The sequence below is a fragment of the Pinus tabuliformis genome, chromosome 8 (assembly GCF_031772625.1).
Source record: "Pinus tabuliformis cultivar Carrire ecotype Pingquan chromosome 8, CPIR1, whole genome shotgun sequence".
NCBI classification, from domain to species: Eukaryota; Viridiplantae; Streptophyta; class Pinopsida; order Pinales; family Pinaceae; genus Pinus; species Pinus tabuliformis.
In genome coordinates, this window is record NC_142294.1 from 922,493,429 (window position 1) to 922,514,031 (window position 20,603).

Genomic DNA, 20,603 nt, shown 5'->3' on the forward strand with positions numbered 1-20,603 from the left:
TGTCATGATCTCGATCTCTGTCATGGGCTTGATAATAACATAGTCATGAAGTCTTGATCATGAAAAGGTTATCGATACAACTCTCATGGATCTATATACATATAGATCTCATTGCTATGATGGTGATTTCAATGAAGACACAAAAGATGATCTCAAGCATGCAACAATGATCTCAGTGAAGGATGTAACAGATCTTAGTGAATGTACAACCATTATTTCGATGATGATGCTGCTATCATGTCTTTAGTGATACAATAGTATTGACCCTAGTACAACAAAAGTGATGATGATGATCACAGTAGTGAAGAGGATTGGTGTCTTGGTCTTGGAGTGGCTCAGAAGGTCAAGAGTCATGGTCTTGGTGTTTGTCAATTGGAATCTCTATAAGAAGAATTTTGTGCGGCTTTTCCTCTCCAAGAGGGAGAGGTTTTGGCCTTGGCAGAATGCCATATCTTGTGCTCTTGTCTCTTTACTTTGATAACTGTTTGTTGAAGTAAGAAATACACACACTAATGATAATAAGCAAAAGATTGTGCTAATAATCTAAAGATAAAATGCCTCACAAATAGTTATCGTGAAAGAAGAATCTCATTAACTCACTGCCCTAGATTCTTCAACATGGTATCAGAGCGAAGGTTCAGAAGTCAAAGGAAGGGAAATAAAGAGACATACAAGGATCAATCTTCAAGGGCATCAAAGCAAGTTGAAGGGTTTTGTCAAGATTGAAGGATCAAGTCTACAACAAGCAGTCTACAACATCAAGAACTTGTGTCTCCACAAACCATCATCAAAAGGCCACCAAGACCCTCATCAAGATGTTTACAAAGCAAGGTAACTCAAAGGATCTCAAAATCAAAGAAACAGGTTGAAACCCTAGCAACAATCCTGATCTACGCTACTAAAGAAGGCAAAGCATATTGAAGAAGAAAAAGTATTGTCATTACCTTCAAGGTTATATAAGCAAGGATCATTTCCTTGCCCTAGAAGACGATCATCCAAAGGAAGCATCAGATCATCCTCATAAAAAGGGAGCAACCTTTTCCATTGAAGAAAGGCTTTTCCGTCAAAGAGAAGATCATCCAAGAGGAAACTCCAATACATCTTCTCCAACCAGCATCAAAGTGATCAAGTAGAAGAGTTCATCTTCACTTGTCAAGTAAGTATCTTTTATTTTTATAATCAAGTTTGGTTAAATGACTTCATGACTGCAAGGAGATCTATGGATTGAATGGGTCATCAAAGGTCCTTGCATGGAATAAGGAGGATTGTCACAATCCTCATAGATGAGAGAAATCAATGAACAGGTCTCCTTTGAATTCATGGGAGGGAACTCTTAAAGTCCTGTCATCCCTATGTAGCAAGAAAGGAGACATAAAAGAGATATATGAAATGCTAGAAGATATACTCTCTGAAATGAAGTTAAGAAGGTCATATCACTTAGACCTGATTGAAGGTATCAAAGGATGTAGGAATATCTTCATAAGATCTCAATTGGGAGACCTGGGAGAGATGATAAGAAGATGATCATCATAAGCAAGGTAACAAATGTCCATAGACAAGGAAGGTTACCTCATTCGACAATTTGTGGTCTCTATGCTAGATAGAGAAAGATAAGTTGATGGCAAAAGCATTGAAGGTTAAAGAACTCAAACATGTGCAGAAAGGAAAGGGAAGGTTGGTCCTCAAACAAGACAGAATTGTATAGCTAAGATTCAATGCTATGGAAAGATGATGAAAAGAAGCTCATATCACCAGAAAGATGGAGGAAGCTGAAGAAAAGGGCCAAGGAAAGAGGGAGTAACAATGATTGAGATAGTATCCCTCACAAAAGGGTCTTATCTTAAGCTCCTAAATCTTGTGTTATAGATATGACCATGATAATAAGATGCATCGTGGCATCATGGAAGCATTAGGAACAAGAGCTTGTGACATCACCATGGGAATCATGAAGGACAAAATCCATGGTAGTCAAACTTGAAGGATATAGCTCTTGGGAACCTCATTGGACATTGCAGGAAAGGAAGAAGTCATCCAGGACAAGGCTCATCATACATCAAGAAGGAAACATTTGCCAGATGGGGATATGCAAGATCCTCAAGGTTCTCTGATGGAATCCTCATCGGAGGGTTCACTAATCTAGAGAAGAAGCAAGTGTTTCATCAGAAACTCCAACTTATGGAATTCATGGGATGATGGTGTGATGACATGAGAAACGAAGCAGATCAAGGGATTGAAGATCTTTTCAATCAAGGAAGCTATTGGAAGAAGCCTAGATGACCTAAAGGTAAAATGAGGTATGTATGCTTGTGTTTAGTATTATAATGTCATGTCGTATGGTTGCAGGTAACATTTTCATTATTTCTATCTTGAGAAGCATGATCAAGAGAAAAAGGATCTCCTCCTCTAAAAGGATGCAGGAAGGCATAAAGTCACACTAAGATGAAATCAACATAATATGTCCTCATATGAAGTATGAGGTGGTTGACTACAGTTAAGAAACTCTAATTGAAAGCTCCTGGAATGGAATGAGTGAGGAAGGAAGAGATCGTGAGATATGCAACCATGATGAAGGCAATCAACATCCAATAGACCAAGAAGATTTGACTAGGAAATCTCCCAGAAGGATATGAAGACTTTGATGAAAGTTTGAAAAAGATGGAGACCCTTGACAATGGATATCTTTGGGAGATGTGTCAACATGAATGTAGGACGCTGATACCTACAAGAATATGTCATGATGAAGAGCCATCTAGTAAGGTATGATTTGATTTAATGTTATGTTTTGATTTCTTGAATAATATCTAGATGAGTGCATGCAGGGCTACTGGAACAAGAGTTGTAAGTACAAGTACAACTGGCATTCATGTGGTGGATGGAAATTCTTGAAAGAAGCATGATGGGAAAGAAGTAGCTATATGATGAAGGTTCCAGATATGTATCAAGAAGGCCACTTTCCATAAAGAAAGGAATGACATGACGAACCAAGAAGGAAAGTGATCGATGGCTGATGCCCTACAAGAAAGAAGCTCAACTGAATTTTATGACATCAAGGAAAGAAGTTGATCAAGCAGCTGAAGGACCCACGAAGAAGAAGTTGCTGATGTATAGAAGAGTCCCTAGCTAAGAGGAAGCTCTGACAGGTCCCTGATCAAGAGGGAGCTTGAATTAGATCACCCTTGATTACAAAGGAGTGACAATTGTGTTTTTCTATTTCATGTGTCATGCACTAGACCAGGACTAACAGTCGTAAGTCTTAGTGAAGGCCATGAAGAGAAATGTAGACACATGGTGGATGTATCCTCCCTAATTGAGAGGGAGAGATAGACACAACATTCTTGTCTTCACCTCGGAAGAAAGAATGGGAGGATTGGGTAATCATCTAGCATCCGATACTCTGAGGATGTGTAGGGCATCCAAGATAAGAGTAGACAAGAGGACCGATATTCTTTGAGGATTGGGAACCCAAGATAAGAATAGTCCTAGAAGGTCATATTCAGTGAACACTCGGGTGGGTATGTACTTTGAGAGACAATGACGAAGGTGTCTATAGTCATTGGTCTCGCCAACATTGTGCTCTGATATGATGAGAGATAGAGTTGTCAGTCAAGGCCTTGCTGTGGAAACAATGTTGGTTACTATGATGTTATATAGATGGGTTACCAATCCGATTCTTCTTATGAGAAATTCTTCAAATTGAGAATAACCAAGTACCATTGTAAATACCTCCCTAGTTAAGAGGGAGTGTTGAAGAAAAGTGTAACTAGGTTTGGTATTTGTCAATGTAATTTTGATCTTTGTACTTGTCAAGAAAAAGAAATATTATTTTTGTAAATTATATGAATGAGTTTCTTGCTCATTCCATAGGTCTAGGAAAGTCAAAGAGTCAAAAGAAAATTGAAGAGCTCTTCTTGAGCCTATGTGTAATGTATATGGGTCAAACCGAATGTCTAGAACAACCCTCCAAGACAAGCACAATCCTCTGGATGAAGTCGGCCAACAAATGAACTAAATAAAAGTCATGTCGGCTTGCAAATAGAGACACATCTGTTCACACTGACAAGTCGGCTAAATATGGGGACGAAACAACTATAAATACCCAGCTAGGGTATCCGCAAATCACAGAGACAGATCTCAAATTCATCTGATATTTTCGGATGAGATCACAATGTTAGAAAGCTTCAAATGGGTACAGGAAGTGCAGGAGAATAGTCTCAGGTTTGTCTAAGATTTTCAGAAGTCTGGAGTAAGGATACCTCTGCAATTTCGGTGACATTTCAGTGGCAAATATCTCTCTCTCGGCCTTACAGTTTTGGCATACTCAACGTTGTCATGACCTATACAAATCGCAGTCACTGTGATATAATCTCAGCATGCTCATGGATGGAAAGATAACATGATAATCACAGTCTCGGCTTACTCTGAAGTAGCACAACAGTGATGACAGTCTCATGATGATGACCTCGGTTCTAAAAGGAATGCAGTCACATTCGTGAATGGAAAACTACACTCTCGGCATATCATTGCAGTGACACGTTTTGATATGATCCCATAGCAACACGTCAAGACTTGTCATGATCTCGATCTCTGTCATGAGCTTGATAATAACATAGTCATGAAGTTCTGATCATGAAAAGGTTATCGGTACAACTCTCATTGATCTATATACATATAGATCTCATTGGTGTGATGGTGATTTCAATGAAGACACAAAAGATGATCTCAAGAATGCAACAATGATCTCAGTGAAGGATGTAGCAGATCTCAACACTCCCTAGTTAAGAGGGAGTGTTGAAGAAAAGTGTAACTAGGTTCGCTATTTGTCAATGTAATTTTGATCTTTGTACTTGTCAAGAAAAAGAAATATTATTTTTGTAAATTATATGGATGAGGTTCTTGCTCATTCTGTAGGTCTAGGAAAGTCAAAGAGTCAAAATAAAATTGAAGAGCTCTTCTTGAGCCTACGTGTAATGTATATGGGTCAAACCGAATGTCTAGAACAACCCTCCAAGACAAGCACAATCCTCTGGATGAAGTCGGCCAACAAATGAACTAAATAAAAGTCATGCCGGCTTGCAAATAGAGACACATCTGTTCACACTGACAAGTCTGTTAAATATGGGGACGAAACAACTATAAATATGCAGCTAGGGTATCCGCAAATCACAGAGACAGATCTCAAATTCATCTGATATTTTCGGATGAGATCACAATGTTTCAAAGCTTCGGATGGGTACAGGAAGTGCAGGAGAATAGTCTCGGATTTGTCTGAGATTTTCGGAAGTCTGGAGCAAGGATACCTCTGCAATTTCGGTGACATTTCAGTGGCAAATGTCTCTCTCTCAGCCTTACAGTTTTGGCATACTCAACGTTGTCATGACCTATACAAATCACAGTCACTGTGATATAATCTCAACATGCTCATGGATGGAAAGATAACATGATAATTACAGTCTCGGCTTACTCTGAAGCAGCATTACAGTGATGACAGTCTCATGATGATGACCTCGGTTCTAAAAGGAATGCAGTCACATACTCGTGAATGGAAAACTACACTCTCGGCATATCATTGCAGTGACACGTTTTGATATGATCCCACAGCAACACATCAAGAATTGTCATGATCTCGATCTCTGTCATGAGCTTGATAATAACATAGTCATGAAGTCTTGATCATGAAAAGGTTATCGGTACAACTCTCATGGATTTATATACATATAGATCTCATTGGTATGATGGTGATTTCAGTGAAGACAGAAAAGATGATCTCAAGAATGCAACAATGATCTCAGTGAAGGATGTAGCAGATCTCAGTGAATGTACAGTCATTGTTTCGGTGATGATGCTGCTATCATGTCTTTAGTGATACAATAGTATTGACCCTAGTACAGCAGAAGTGATGATGATGATCACAGCAGTGAAGAGGATTGGTGTCTTGGTCTTGGAGTGGCTCAGAAGGTCAAGAGTCATGGCCTTGGTGTTCATCAATTGGAATCTCTATAAGAAGAATTTTGTGCGGGTTTTCCTCTCCAAGAGGGAGAGGTTTTGGCCCTGGCAGAATGCCATATCTTGTGCTCGTCTCTTTACTTTGATAGCTATTTATTGAAGTAAGAAATACACACACTAATGATAATAAGCAAAAGACTGTGCTAATAATGTAAAGACAAAATGCCTCACAAATAGTTACCGTGAAAGAAGAATCTCATTAACTCACTGCCCCAGATTCTTCAACAAGAAGCACTCAATGGGTGTTTGAACCATAAATAAATTTACCATGAGCATGAAACCCATGCATCAAGAATGACAATAATAAATTTCTTTTTTCTCTTTACATCAAATACATAAAATCATGATTACATATGTCATTATGAAGGCCGAACCTAGTTACATATTTCAACAGAGGAAAGCATTTCTGCTCTGTATACAGTTTGAGTGGGTTGAATGGTTAAGAACATGTGTTTCCTCGTAAGAGGTCACATGTTCAAATTTAGAGGCTGGTAGATTGTGTACACCTCCGTAAATTTTAGCGGTTAAATCGCTGTGTGAAAGTGGGTCCCTTGCCCCACAAACAAGGAAGTCTCATACATCACTTTGGCATTTGGCTTGGCTGTGACCTTAAAAAACAGATTATAATTATTATATTAATGCTGGAGTGATTTGGAGATTATGGGAGTGTTTCAACATTGATTGCAAATGCTCATTTGTATATATATATATATATTCATGGCAATGTTGGGTAACATTGGCTTTGAAGGAAACAATTATGTGCTATATTAATGATGGAGCAATACATTTTATCTGCTGTTGGTATGACATGTTTAAAACTTTAATCCTTGAGCAATATTTCCTGAAGCGTTGTTTGTCTTCATGTATGTTGGAAGAAAATGATGTCAGTTATGGAATGCCGTATTATGCTGCTGGTAATTAACAGCGTGCAAATTGAATGCTGGATTGAGCGCTCCACACACACATAGCTTGTTATTATTTAATTGGTAGAGTAAACCTTGAATGCTGTGTTGCTGTGCAAAAGCTACAAACATACATTGGATCCATTCTGAGTTAGCACCTTTTAGACTTGTTAATACTAATACTAATAGAGGTGTGAATGGGCAAGTGAATTGGAGTTGAATCTATGATCGCGTTTGCACAGACAGAGAGGGAGCATGTGTTAATCAGTTGGTACCTAAACAGAGCATTGCAAACTCAGGCCTTGTAGTCATTCTAACGACTGGTATCTTTGTATAAGTCTGAGAACAAAGAACGGAAATTTAATTATACAAAGTATCTGTGTTGGTGAAATGTGTGGACTATAGGGTCCTTGTTTACAGATCACCCACGGTTTCTTGAAACTTTGGCAATTGGTCTCATTGGTCTCTAGGTGTCTCATTTATCATTTTAGGTTTCTAGAACTCTCATTTTTTTAAATAAGATGGGGTCTGCTATGCAAGGAATCTTAATGTTCTTTATGATGCTCCCTAAAAATTTGGGGTTGTCTCCACATATACCCCATGTGTGTTTCCCTGCTCTTGTGTCTGTTAAATTCTAACGAATTTAATTACACAGATCTACTGAATAAAAAACACAACTGAGATTTTAACATGTAAGCAAAAAAATAACAATGGAAGCAAATTAGAACACCAATATCAAACACACGCACTCATAATTTCTGCCCTTCAAAATATGCTGTTTCATTAACAATAATCTACATCATACAAGCGCTACCTTCCTGGGATAATGGCCCTTTGAGGATAAATACAAAGACAACAATAAATGTGGAAATGATCCAACTGCTAAGACCCTTGACCTGACCTTAGCTTTGCTGGCTGACCTGGATCCTTCCCTTGCTGCCCCTCTCACTATTCCTTGAACCCTGCACGCTTCGATGTAAAGTCCTTCCCCCAATCACTAAGATCTCACTATCTCGTTGTCTAGGCTTCCTTTTATAAGTTTGAGTTATTGACCAAATCCACAAGCCTAATCTCCAAAGTTATTGATGGTTGAGTTTATACATCAACATCACTTGAGATCAGTGATTGAGATTCATCCAATTCACTAATGCAAATAACCTTTGCATTTCATTAGATTAACTCATTTTATCTTATAAAAGTCAATTACTCTAATTATTAAAGTAATTGCAAAGTTTAAGAGACAATTAGGTGACTTCCAAGTGTGTAAGAGACAATTACATGACTTCCAAGCGTGTTTCCTTGCTTCCATGTCTCCACGTCCCAAAAACTTGGTGGAATATTGATTTAAACTAGTAAGTGTGTCAATAGCCCAAGGATCTATGTGTTTTTGTGGGTAGATAATGAAGTAGAGTTTAGGAAACCCTATATATTTTCTTTTTGCCCTTATTTTAGGTTTGATTGTGTCACGATTTCTTCCCCTACTTGGTTGCATATAGGATCCACCATCTCATTGATGACTATTATTAAGTTAAATGACCTTTGATATATCCTTTTCAAGTTGAAGCATTTGGATAGATGGAAGCCAAGCTTGAGATGGTGATTGCAATGCATGTTGGAAAACATTTGTTTTTGATTTAGGAGTGGATCCTTATTAGGGAAACCTAATTTCCATTACAGAGGCTATGTAATTTGAAGGCTTAAAGACTAATTCTAAGTTTTGGTCTCTTCTCTTTTGAGGAGATTGCCCTTTTTGGATGCAGAAAATGTTGGTTCTCAAAGGTCGCTTCATTTCTCCAATTGCTTGACATGTCTATAAAGCATATCCCCCCTTTCACATACTCTGCAGATGCCCCCAGGCATTTCCTCCCCCCTTAAAGAGAGATGAATAGGGAAATCTATTGAGTGTACATTCAAAGCACTTGGGTCTTCTCTCCTCCCCAATATGAACTTTTTGTCATGAGAATTTAATGCAGGTATAGGATGGTCTCATTGATCATGTGGATTACATTCCATGCCATTGGGTGCATGGTCTTAGGATTCCCCTCATTTAGTTACGAGTTTGCTTCCACCGCTTATGGATCAAGACAAACCATTACACCCTACAATCTAATAGGATTTGCTAGATTTGCCATCTTAAGGAGATTGAATATGGGGGCATCTTGTTTTCAAATGTCTTATATACTATGAGATTTGGGGGAAGTTCCACTACATTTTCCTAGGTTGGGGGGTTAACTTATACAATTGTGGGGTGATGATGATCCATAGACATGAGACTTTGGGCAGTCTCTCTAGACCTAATGCTGCCAAGATCTTCAATTATTTATTTTAGAAGTAGCTATCATGAGATATTGGAAGAAGCTATGATGGTTGCTAGAGGCGTTGAGTGCCAGTGACTCCTCATTTTGTGAGCTTGTTAGTTGAAGGTCATATAGATTACAAACTTCTCCCACATTGTTGACAATTATCACACCTCTAGGAGATCTTAGAGTCAGACTCGCTTTGTACAAAAAATTGCCCACTAGGTCCTGTCATGCAGTCATATCAAAAGGTTCTTCCCATCGGCATTAGGATAGGCAGTTCTTTTTGCTATTGATGTCCTCCTAGAATTGTATAGTCAAGCCCCCTCAACCTTGGGAACTCTGCAGATGATGTCCTCACGGTTTGCATTGGTTCTTTCACAGTGATGGATGGAGATAGGAATACCTCCTCTCCCTATATTTTTCCCTACATTTAATTCAGCCATATGAAGAGGTTCTTCCCCTTGACCTTTGGACAGGGAACTCTTTTTGTTATTGAGGTCCTCCTGGAGTTGTATAGTTGAGTCCCCTCAGCCTTGAGAACTCTGCAGATGATATCCTTAGAGCTTTCATTTGTTCGTTCACAATTATGGATGAAAATAGGAATTCCTCTTCTCCTTATTTTTCTCCTTGTTTTCATTCCAGTTATGATGTGGATGTTGAGATAGGGCCTTGCTCCCCTTCGAGTTTTTCTCTTATGCTTGATGTAGATCTTCCTATTTTCTCTTTTTATTGTCATTTTGTGTTTCTTCTTTTTTAGATGACATTTTATTTTCTAGGAGTGTTGTGAATACACCCATGGTCATCTATCCATTGATTATACACCCAGTCCCATTGAATCTGTCACAGTTATTTTGTGGTCATTAATAAAATTATGTGATATTTTCTTATATGTGGTCTGCCAATCACTTTACATGACTTCAAGGATTTGATTTGTTGCCTTTGGCTTGGGATGTATGGCTAGACTAATACCTAGATTTATCATAGCGTGTTTATAATAAGTTTCTATCTTCTAACTCCCATAACTAGATTGTCTTTTGGCTTTGACAACTTTCAATGTTGGTATTGTTCATCAAATTTTACCTTCAGAAGATAAAATTGCTTATAAATGTCATTATAAAATTCATTGCAGAAAAAACTATGATGTAACTAATTGCCACAGGTGCCCCCTCGGCACACATTTACTTTAACAAGGAATAAAGAGAGGTCAAAATTATGTTAAAGCATTATGAATGCTTTGACTAGAGTCTGTGTGCCTTTATTATCGTAGAGAGAGGTGTTGTAGTTGAGAGAGTTGATTGATTTCACGAATATTTTTTCTAGAATTATGTTGGAAATACCACATTTAAATTCTCTAAAATATTTCCTCATATTTCTGTATAATAATCTAATAACAAACAAACCTCTATTAATGCTAAATAATAAACATTCTTTCTACTAGTTGGGTGTATAACATTTGCAAAGCTGTTTGTGGAATTTCTTCATATGACCTTAGAATGGGTATGCTACATAATTTTATAATAATGTTAGTTTAACTCATGGTTGGATTGTCTACTCCAAATTCAGTAGAGGTGCAAGTTTGACATACAGTTATTGCACAGATTAATTTAAAATTTTATATATAATATCCAGAAGAATGTGAGAGCATCTTTATAAATAAAGTCAAAGGTCCAAATTCAATTGAAATGAAGTGTAAAAATTTCACTTCATACTGGATTTGGCATAGATATAAGCCCATGACCAGGAACACTATCAACTTTAATGAGTAGGAGAGATGAATTGGGAAAACAAAGTCACATGCTAAGGCATGTGATGAAGGAACAAAAGTTACAACATCATTATTACCAGTTACCTCAGAAATATAAGTGCATTATTGGCTTGAACTAAATTTCAATGACTGGCGTTCATAGTTGTAGTGATATTGATCAGTTCTACATTATAAATAACTACCGAGTTGATGAAACTTGCATTTCTTTCCCAGAGGTTGATGAAACTTGCATTTCTTTCCCAGAGGTGATGGGAACTTTGTGATGCCCTCCACTACTCAAAAGCCTTTTAGTGTACCCTTTTTCCTTGATCCCATACGATCTCACCTAACCTTAACCCCCAAACCATGTTCTCCTGCACCACCTCTCTTTACAATATTCCTCGACAACCTCCCACGTGCATCTTCTCCTCTCCATCCTCTTTCCACCTTTTCTCTAAGTGGGACATTATGAGAGCAGTCAAATCTATTTCTACCAACAAAGTAACTAATGAGGAAGGGCTTTAGGCTGAATTCCTTAAGCATGGCATCCAGCTCCTTGATTCTTATATTGCTGATTTATTTAATCGTGTGGTATGTTCAGGCTTCAACCTTGTCTTGGGCCACAAACATTATTCATCCGATCCACAAACCAGGGTGCAGATATGATCCAAACAACAATCAAATGTTCATGGTGGGCCATACATTCTCCAAGATTTTTGCCCCAATCTTACATTAGTGGCTTTTTGAGGAACTAGAGAGCTAGAGGACAATCAGGTTTCCACCCCAATTACTAGTTCACTAATCACATCTTCACACTTCAAGCCATTATTGAGGAGGCTTGTCATCACTTTTCGAAGTTTTACAATTGTTTCGTAGACTTTTGGAAAACGTTTTAGATGGTTTGGAGGGAGGTCTTATTCCAGAGAGACTACGACATTGGCATATCAGAGATCCTACTAGTAGCCATCATGAGACTGTATGAGTCAACCTTGGGATGTCTTAGTATAGCACATGGCCTTTCTAACTTCATCTAGAGTACCTTTGGGGTAAAACAAGGGTGCCCACTATCACCGACCCTTTTGGGATCTATATTGATGAGCTAGAGTCCTTCCTTTATGAGCATATCTAGAAAGGCGATGGCTATCTTGTACAACCGGTGTTGTTCTTCCTAATCTTATTTGGTGATGACTTGGTCAGGTTTATAGAGAAAGTTTGATGCTCTGGTTAGTTTTTGTGACCTTTGATAGTTGACAATCAACCTAGGTAAAATTAAGGTTTTGATCTTCAATGCGTCAAAGTGCTCTCTTATAGATTTACACTTCCACTACAAGAGGGACAAAGATTGAGATCACTGGAACTTACACTTACCTGGGGGTTACAGTTCATGAGGCTTCGTTTTGGTTTACGACAGGCCCTGTAGCCTCAGCTTAGTAAAGGGTATGGTTCCTTAGCCCTCATCAAGAGACAATGCTTCCAGGGGCAGTTTTAGGACATATTGTCCAAACTCTATCTCATGGAGGTGATTATCAGACTCATAGTTCTCCATGGCTCTGAAATCTGGGGATTGAGCTTGTTGTTAACATATTGGATTAGACTAGAGAGAGTATGAATCTTGCTTCTTACACAAATCTTCAGATGTAAGCATACGATTTCACAACGTATCATTTAGGCATAGTTTGACGTCTACCCTTTCTGCCTCGAGGTCATTGTTCGCTTGGATTCTTTCCTTCATAGAGTCTGATCTCTAGATACTTTATTGCTAGGTGAGAGAGGCATTCCTACCTTGTACTTTGCTCCTCAGAGGCTCTTACCTCAGATCCTTCCCTAGGTCGAGCATGAGGTTGGTGTTGAAGAATGTAACTAGTGTTGGTCTTCATAATTATATTTAAAATGTATTTGTCAAAAGAAAGAAAAAGATAAACTTTATTATTAAAGCATGGGTTTCATGCTTGGGTCAATTGTTTTTAGGTCAAAGTCTCCATTGAAGACTTCTAGGGTTTATGTCAAGTGTCCTTGTCCATGTCATAATGTAAAGAACCCTTCTTGGGATTTATTTGTCAAGAAAGAAATTTATTTTCATGTAAATTAGGCCTTTTAGGCCTCCTCCACCAAGTCGTCCTCAAGGAAGGATAAGTCGGCCTCAAGAGAAGAATTCGATCACCTAGAAGGACTATATATAAGCAACAACTCAATTCATTTAGAGGACATCATTCAAAAAGTTCGAATTGTAGTAGCTGTTAGCAATAAAAGGTTCGAATTCCAAGGAAGAAGAAGGAAAGGGCTAGCGAAGGAGAAGGAGGTCATTATCTTGCTAAGGAAGTCGAAATTATCTCTCTCTTGTCTCACACGTGCGAAGGAACTGAAGTTGCAGGAGGGTCGAAATTGCAATCTTGAAGTTGGGCCAAAATTCTGATGCAGTAGGTCGAAAATCTATCTTTGTTGCAATATTGATGCAATATTGAAGTAGTGTTGATTCAGTATTGTTGCAATTGATCTTTGAAGGTTGGAGGAACAGTTTAAGGTCTGACTTGGTGGAGGAGGAAGGTTTGTTGGTCTAGGGTCTTGGTCTATCTCATTTTGAATTACTGAAGGAAGAGTTCTTGACTGGGTTTTCCCCTATATAGGGGTTTTGCCCTAGCTGTGCGCCTACATCTGGTGTCCTTGATCTTCGTGTTTTGGTTTTGGTAATTGCTTGATGAACTAAGATAAAAAGAAGAACATAAGAAATATTATAATAATAATTCAAAGAAATCACAAGTAATTATCAACAACAGAAAATCTTTTTGCCTTTCCGGTTTTCTAACAATTGGTGCTTAGACTCTAGATGCATCATGACTTCTTTAGATGATAACTATTCCCCATAACACCTTCCCCCGTTCGAATTCTCCCTTGATGCACCACACCATCTTTTGCTGACTAGACAAGTACTAAATTAGGTTATCAAAGAAGATATCTACAAATTGTACATTTAGATCACTTGGATCTCACTCGTGACAAGCTTGGGCTTGAATATGTCTCTCTACCTAAAGCACTGTTTTGAGCTGTGCGATGGCATGATTGTTCGCCCCCCATACACAAGCAAACATGGATCTAGGCGCTCAAGATCCCTTTGGGACAACTTCCGGTTGGCTCCCATCGACTTTGGACAAAGACATGAGATTATACCATGATTTGATAGTATCTGCCAAGTGTGCCACTTTTAGGAGCTAGACATAGAAATGCACCTAAATTTTTGGTGTCCCTTATACTATGAGATTAGATGACGTTAATGTTGCCTCTATGGGGACTCGAGAGGATCTCTGTCTACTTTCTTCTAGTACCAGGATCAAAGATGCTTAGTCCTCTTCACCAGGGAGATTTTCAGCCACAAATCTCAACTCTTGCATGCCATGCCTCGCCCTAGGATGACCAGACCGATTACCTCATACTTCTTTGTTGATCCATCAAGTTAGAGCAACAAATGACAGACAGTTTTAGAACACATTAGACAATAGGATACTGAGACCCCGAGTTTCTCCTTAGCTTGCCCTTGTGGAAGACTGTCCAATATTACTGAGATCGGTTTGTCAGAACGTGCATCAAGCCACACGTTCTTGAAGCATTAGAGAGATTAGCTCTCAGTGGATCCATAATAGAGCACACCCCACCCATCGGACTCCCTCCTAGATCTAGAGGAGCAACCAAAGATCTATTCAAAGTTTCTTTCTTTCAAGTTTCAACATTAGATGTTAGGAGTAGGAGGCCACACTCCTCGATGGTTCCTGAAGACTTTGATAGCGAGCTAATGCCCTGTTTGCCTCCATCGCCTCTTGCCATCAGGCTCAGGAGACCTTGACATCATTGGACCTACTGTCTGATCTCTCTCTCTCTATTGAAAGGTTCTTGTGTTGGGTTGTCCACCTTTCCAGTCTTGGACAAACTCACTCAGTGTTTTATATCACCATACCTTCATCATGATTTTATACATATGTAAGTTTCTTTCTTTTTATTATTTTTTGGCATTTTCTAGGAGTCGCATTGGCACTCCCACATTGTACTGTCACTGGTTGTAGTCTTCACTGTTCAATACCATTGACCTATTTCTGCGGTCATTTGTTGGACGTTAATAAAATAATCTTATCTTATCTTATCTTATAGAATTATTTTTCTTTCCTTCAATTTTTTTCTTCTGATAAAATATTTGCAAGATATTTTTATATTTTAGTTTATAATTGCTTGTCATGGCTCTGCTGATAATGGTTAGTTTTATCTTTTCATAACTGGCAAGAAGATTAATCTGTTAGTTTTTTATCAGCAGAAAGGGATTTTCTTATTTTATGCTGATATGTTTTGTGTTGCCATGCAGGCAGATTAAGGCTTTTAACAAGAAGATAAAGAAAGCTTTGGCAAAGAAGAACAAAAATTTGGCCTCTCGTTTGGAGAATAATAGGCCTTCATATACTCTTGACCATATTGTGAGGCAGAGGTATAGCAGTATTTTCCATTAGTACCATATTTTCAAAGGATTCAACTTATTAATAATTTTGAAGAAGTTGCACTTTCCTAATCAGTATTCTAACCTGTGCAGATATCCGACCTTTATTGATGCTCTTCGTGACCTGGATGATGCTCTCACAATGATGCATCTTTTTGCAGCTTTGCCCGCAGACAAGACACATGACATTCCTGCTGAGCGTGTCCACAGCTGTCGAAGGTTTGTAACTGCTCTCTTAACAGTACATCTTAATAATTTTGAGGAACACATTATTGTGTACTTAATGAAAGTATTCACATTTAGTGTATGCAATATGAAATGATTTGAATGTCCAAACTTTAATCACAATTTAGTACGACTTTTTTTGAAACTACGGAAGCATCACTTCAAAATACAAAGTCAATATTCTCACTGCAAAATTGGAAGGAGTGCCTCATCAAAGAATAAGTTATGGCGTTCAACAATAGCTATGTTTTGCATGTCTGATCCCAAACCTTTAGGAGCAGGAATGCTCCCTAGTGCATCTCTTCCTGGGCTTGTCGATCTGCTTTCTAGCAGGCCTTTAATGCTTCATGAATTCAGGTTGGTACATTGTTCAGGGGAGGGGATTCTTCCTTACCCAGGTTGTCAGAGTTCTCATAAATGGGGAATAGGGTTCCACAATCTATCCTACCCCAATGCTCGTAGACTAACATATTATCTTGTAGAGAGAGGAAAGTAGAGGTTTCATAAAACAGATCTAGTGCTCTAGGATGGTTAGAATGCAACATTTTGAGTGTAGCTTGCTATTCATATAGATGCTCCTTTAGTGCTTGTAATGGATGGGAGGGTGCCTACCACAGCCATCCATGATGCTTTTGTTTGTCGATCATCCCAAACCCATGCGAGGGGAGATCTTCATATTAGAGGGACTTAATAAGCAGAGCTCAACACAACACCTTGACTTACCAAAGTTACATTATTCTCACAATTATATAAAAGGGACTTGTGCCATTTTTCCAACTCTTATCAAACCATTTGGGAATGCCCTAACTGCTAATTGAGTTCATAATAAATTAACCTCATTTACTTTATTTACTAAGTTAGATTTTCTATTTATCTGGGCCTAATACTCATACTTAATTTACACAGACATACACAAATAAGTCAACATTGATCATTATATTTTATTAACCCCCCCCCCCCAAATGATCAATTCTTTAACTTTCACATCAATTTTGTCACAAAATTTTACACGTAGCTCCCTTGACAAAGACTTGTTAAATACGAGAGCTAGCTTGTCTTGAGAAGGACAATTGAAAAATTAAATCTCCCAGTTATAAACTTTCTCATTAATGAAGTGGTTGGGAATCTCTAAATGCTTTATCTTCAAGTGGTAAACTAGATTTTCACCAGCTTAAATACTCCATGATTGTATCAGGTTGCTCCACTCTGCTAGAGCCTAGTATCCTTAAGTATTCTCTTAAGCCATATTTCTTCACATCTAGCTCTTAGGGTATGTCCCCTTCCATTAGTGTTGGGTGGGACGGCCGTCATGCTGACTCCTGTGCATCCCATCTCTTCCCAGTCCATATGGGGAATCCTCTTTCTCTCTCTTCCTCATCAACAAGATCTCCATTGGTTAGCTTTTTTATTGTATCACTGCACTCACTATCTGGTCCTCTTGCTAGACTATTAGTTCATAGCTTTTTGCTAGTACTTAGTTCTCTTTCATTTTGCTTTCATTGCTGATCTAGGAGTTTCTTTCACATTCTTACATTGTATTTACATGGGTTGTACGTTTTAGTCCCAATGGCCTACTTTTGTGGTCATTTAATGGACATTAGTTAAATTAGCTTATCATATCTTATGATATCTAATCTACCTCTAAGAGATAACGCAACTGCAGTTCACTTTTTGTTAGTTTGCAAAATTGCACCTGAACCCAAATCAAACACATACCTTGAAGTAAGATTTCTGTCCCTTGTGATCTCGACTAATCTGAAACTGTAAACGTTGTCAAAATGAATGTAACTTTCATGACAAACTCCCTGACAAAATCCAATGTTCATTGTACATACCTTGTTATAATCTTTGTAACCTTCCAGTGCACAAGTCTTGATAAAGTCATGATTCAAGAAACAAGAATTATTGCAAAGTTCATATCTATCCTTTCATAAATAAGATAAATCAAACTTCCTACCATCTATATAAGGTTTCATCTGCCTTCCTGCGGTCCTTATCTATCAACACTGCATCAGTTGCTGGTGTTGATGGTTTGCAATCTGTCATCCTGAATTTCTGAAGCAACTCCCTAGTGTACTTTGCTTGAGGACAAAGATGCTTTCCTCCTCCTGCAATCCAAGACAGAAACAAAGAGGTAAACATCTCAAAAGCGTCTTCATATCCTATTTTGCTTCATTAATCACACCTACACCAGTCTTTGTGATTATGCATTGATCTACATAAACGACAATGATAACAGTGCTTTTGACGTCTGGTTGTAGCAATTAAAGATGCACTTCTTACATTTGTCATCCAACTTGTTCCTTTATTCCTCAGGAACATGCACAAAGGGCTTTGCATTGAAAAATTCTAAAATGTTAAATATCAACTTGCATTGAAAAATTCTAGAATGCTGAATATCAAGTTTCTTATCCGACCAGACCTTCAGAAGTCTTCGCTTTGATTGCTTTGGTCGATGATCTGTTTTAACACATACACCACTTTGTTCAAAAGTTTTGATTATCCTCTCCCTTCACCATTCACCTAGCCATTAACTATCATGCAATTTTTTTATCTATGCTACTTCATTCTGCAGCAGAGAGTAGGTTGTAGTATGCTGCCTCTTGCTGCCATGGATGCACCTTGCAAATCTATAAAAATTCATGAAAGTAAATACTAAAAACCACCACCATTTATCCCAAGGATTTTCAACTGCCGACAACTTTGGACTTATGCTTCTCCCTTAATGTCTTTAGAGAAAGCTTTTGACTCAAAATTTTCTTTGAAGAGCTATCTAAGAAAATAAAAATAAACACCTCCCATTGCCTATGTTTGTATCGGTCCACATAGGTTGCTATGAATTAGATCCAGCAGTCCTACTACTCTCAAAGTTTTTCCAATCTCTAACTTTTCCTTGTACTGCTTCCTGCATTGTGTGCTTCATAGCTTGCATTGCCCTACCTCACTTGTTTTAGCTCAGAAACCATTGACATTCTATGCAAAAGTTGAAGGCATAAAAAACTCAAATGTGCTTACCTTTCATGGCATAGTGTCTAACTCCATCTTCTAGTCCTCTCTCATTAGTGCTTCCTGTCTGAATGGTGCTGCATCTAAATTGTATAACCCATTCGTTTCCACTGCTTTTGCAACAACTTTGTTCATTCTGGAGTTGTCTTGAATTTCACATTCTCCACCACCGAAAACAACTTTGAAGTTCTGCTTAGTAATTTCTCGTTCATAAAGCTTATTCTTTCTGAAAGCAAGTACATTTTTATATATTCCTGATGCTCCTTACCTGACCATCCAACGTCTTTATTTTGTCGTTGCCTTTGCCTTTAACTTCATAGGTGACTTGATTCACTAAGGACAATTTGTATTCTTTACATGGCTCTGCATCCATATCAACCATCTACCATCTGTATCCCATCATGTGTTTTGGGGGACTAGAATCCAAACACCAGAATGTAATGTCCCAAACTAGATTTTGCAATAATCTTAATTACCATCGAGCCATTTTTAACCAGCACTTTGCAGAAATGACATTGCCAATGATTTTCTGCTAATTATTAATATAAGGACATTTTGTCAAACACATTGCATACAATTTAACATGAAACCCTCACAAACAACAAACTCAGCCTTATTATATTAAATGTTAATTTAAATATACATGAGAAACTGTTAAGACACCTGCAAGATGGTACAAATGGCTGGATGGCTCTTCTGCATACGTGTTAAGATTAAATCCACAAATTGACCCAGTGAGGAATCTGAGTGATTCCTCCAAGACTAGTTAGGGTGGGGTCTTTCACCACCGAAGACTAGTTATTTTGATCAATTAGGTGGGTAATTGCTCCACCGAAGAAGATCATTCTCAGGGTTATAAACCCTCAAGTAAGCTCCAAGCGCCAAATTAAACAATCCATCAGATATCCAGACATGCCTAAAGAATGATCTTGAGCTCCCTTTTATAATCTTTGGCCATCCCAATACCATGAGTAAGTATTCCATGGATACCAATACCATGGGTAAGTATTCCATGGGTACCAATACCATGGGCAAGTAATCCATGGGTGCCAATACCATGGGCAAGTAAATACATAATAATGTGAGTTTATAAAGTTAACCCTGTTCTCCTGGCCACATTTTAATCCCATTAAATCGATCGTTTCTCCTGCAGTGATCACTCAGAAAAGGGACATGACACAGAGTCCTGCATACTTGGCTTACTTGTTTGTGCAATAAGAAGCAAGTAATCTTTCCCGTTTACCTTCTCGCCATTGCTACACTCACTGGAAAAGACAGATTTCTGATTATTGGAATTCCAGTTTTAGTAATTCTTGCTTCTTGGATTCTCCAACGGTCACTTGCTATATGTCCTACTTTACCACACACAAGTGACAAAACATCTTATATATTCCCAACCTGAAGAATCTGTGTGGGCATCAGAATTACCTCTTCTTTGATCTTTGCCATTCTTCTTTCTGAACTGTTTGTTTGCTTTCCTTTGCCTCTGGCTATAAAGGATCTCATCGATGTGCATTTGTCCTCACATCGTTCCATCTCCTCTTGCAATCGTAGTCCTATTAACTTCTTAAGTTGTATTGTAGCACTGTACCTGTCATATTGAAAGAGGTTTTAAATGGTGTAGAGGACTGTGGTAAATTGGTAATGACTGCTAGGTCAACATGTTCAGTAATTTGTCCTTTACATATGTTTTAGCAACATCCAACTCATCACTTGAAGATCTGATACTAAAAATGAAATCTTCAACATTACAATCTTGCTCCTTGGTAGCGTGCATCTTTTTCAGGTACAAGATCTTATATGAATCTGCTGTTTCAAATATTTTCCTTAATTTTTCCCATGCTACATCTGTCACGTTTATATTCTTAAGATGCTTGTTTGCATTTTTGTTTGCTGGCAATGTTAAAATCAATAGTGTTGAACTATTTCTGTTTTCAAATGTAGCTATT

At 38.1% G+C, this 20,603-nt stretch overlaps 1 protein-coding gene across 1 annotated transcript in view; it reads left to right on the top strand.

The window, feature by feature from the left end:
- The window catches only part of LOC149238539 (pescadillo-like protein), a 152,335-nt gene that overhangs the window by 8,159 nt on the left and 123,573 nt on the right, over positions 1-20,603 (top strand). Inside the window, exons 5-6 of the mRNA XM_089373082.1 lie at positions 15,295-15,414; positions 15,517-15,642. Coding sequence (XP_089229208.1) covers positions 15,295-15,414; positions 15,517-15,642 — 246 coding nt within the window. The remainder of the gene's footprint in view (positions 1-15,294; positions 15,415-15,516; positions 15,643-20,603) is intronic.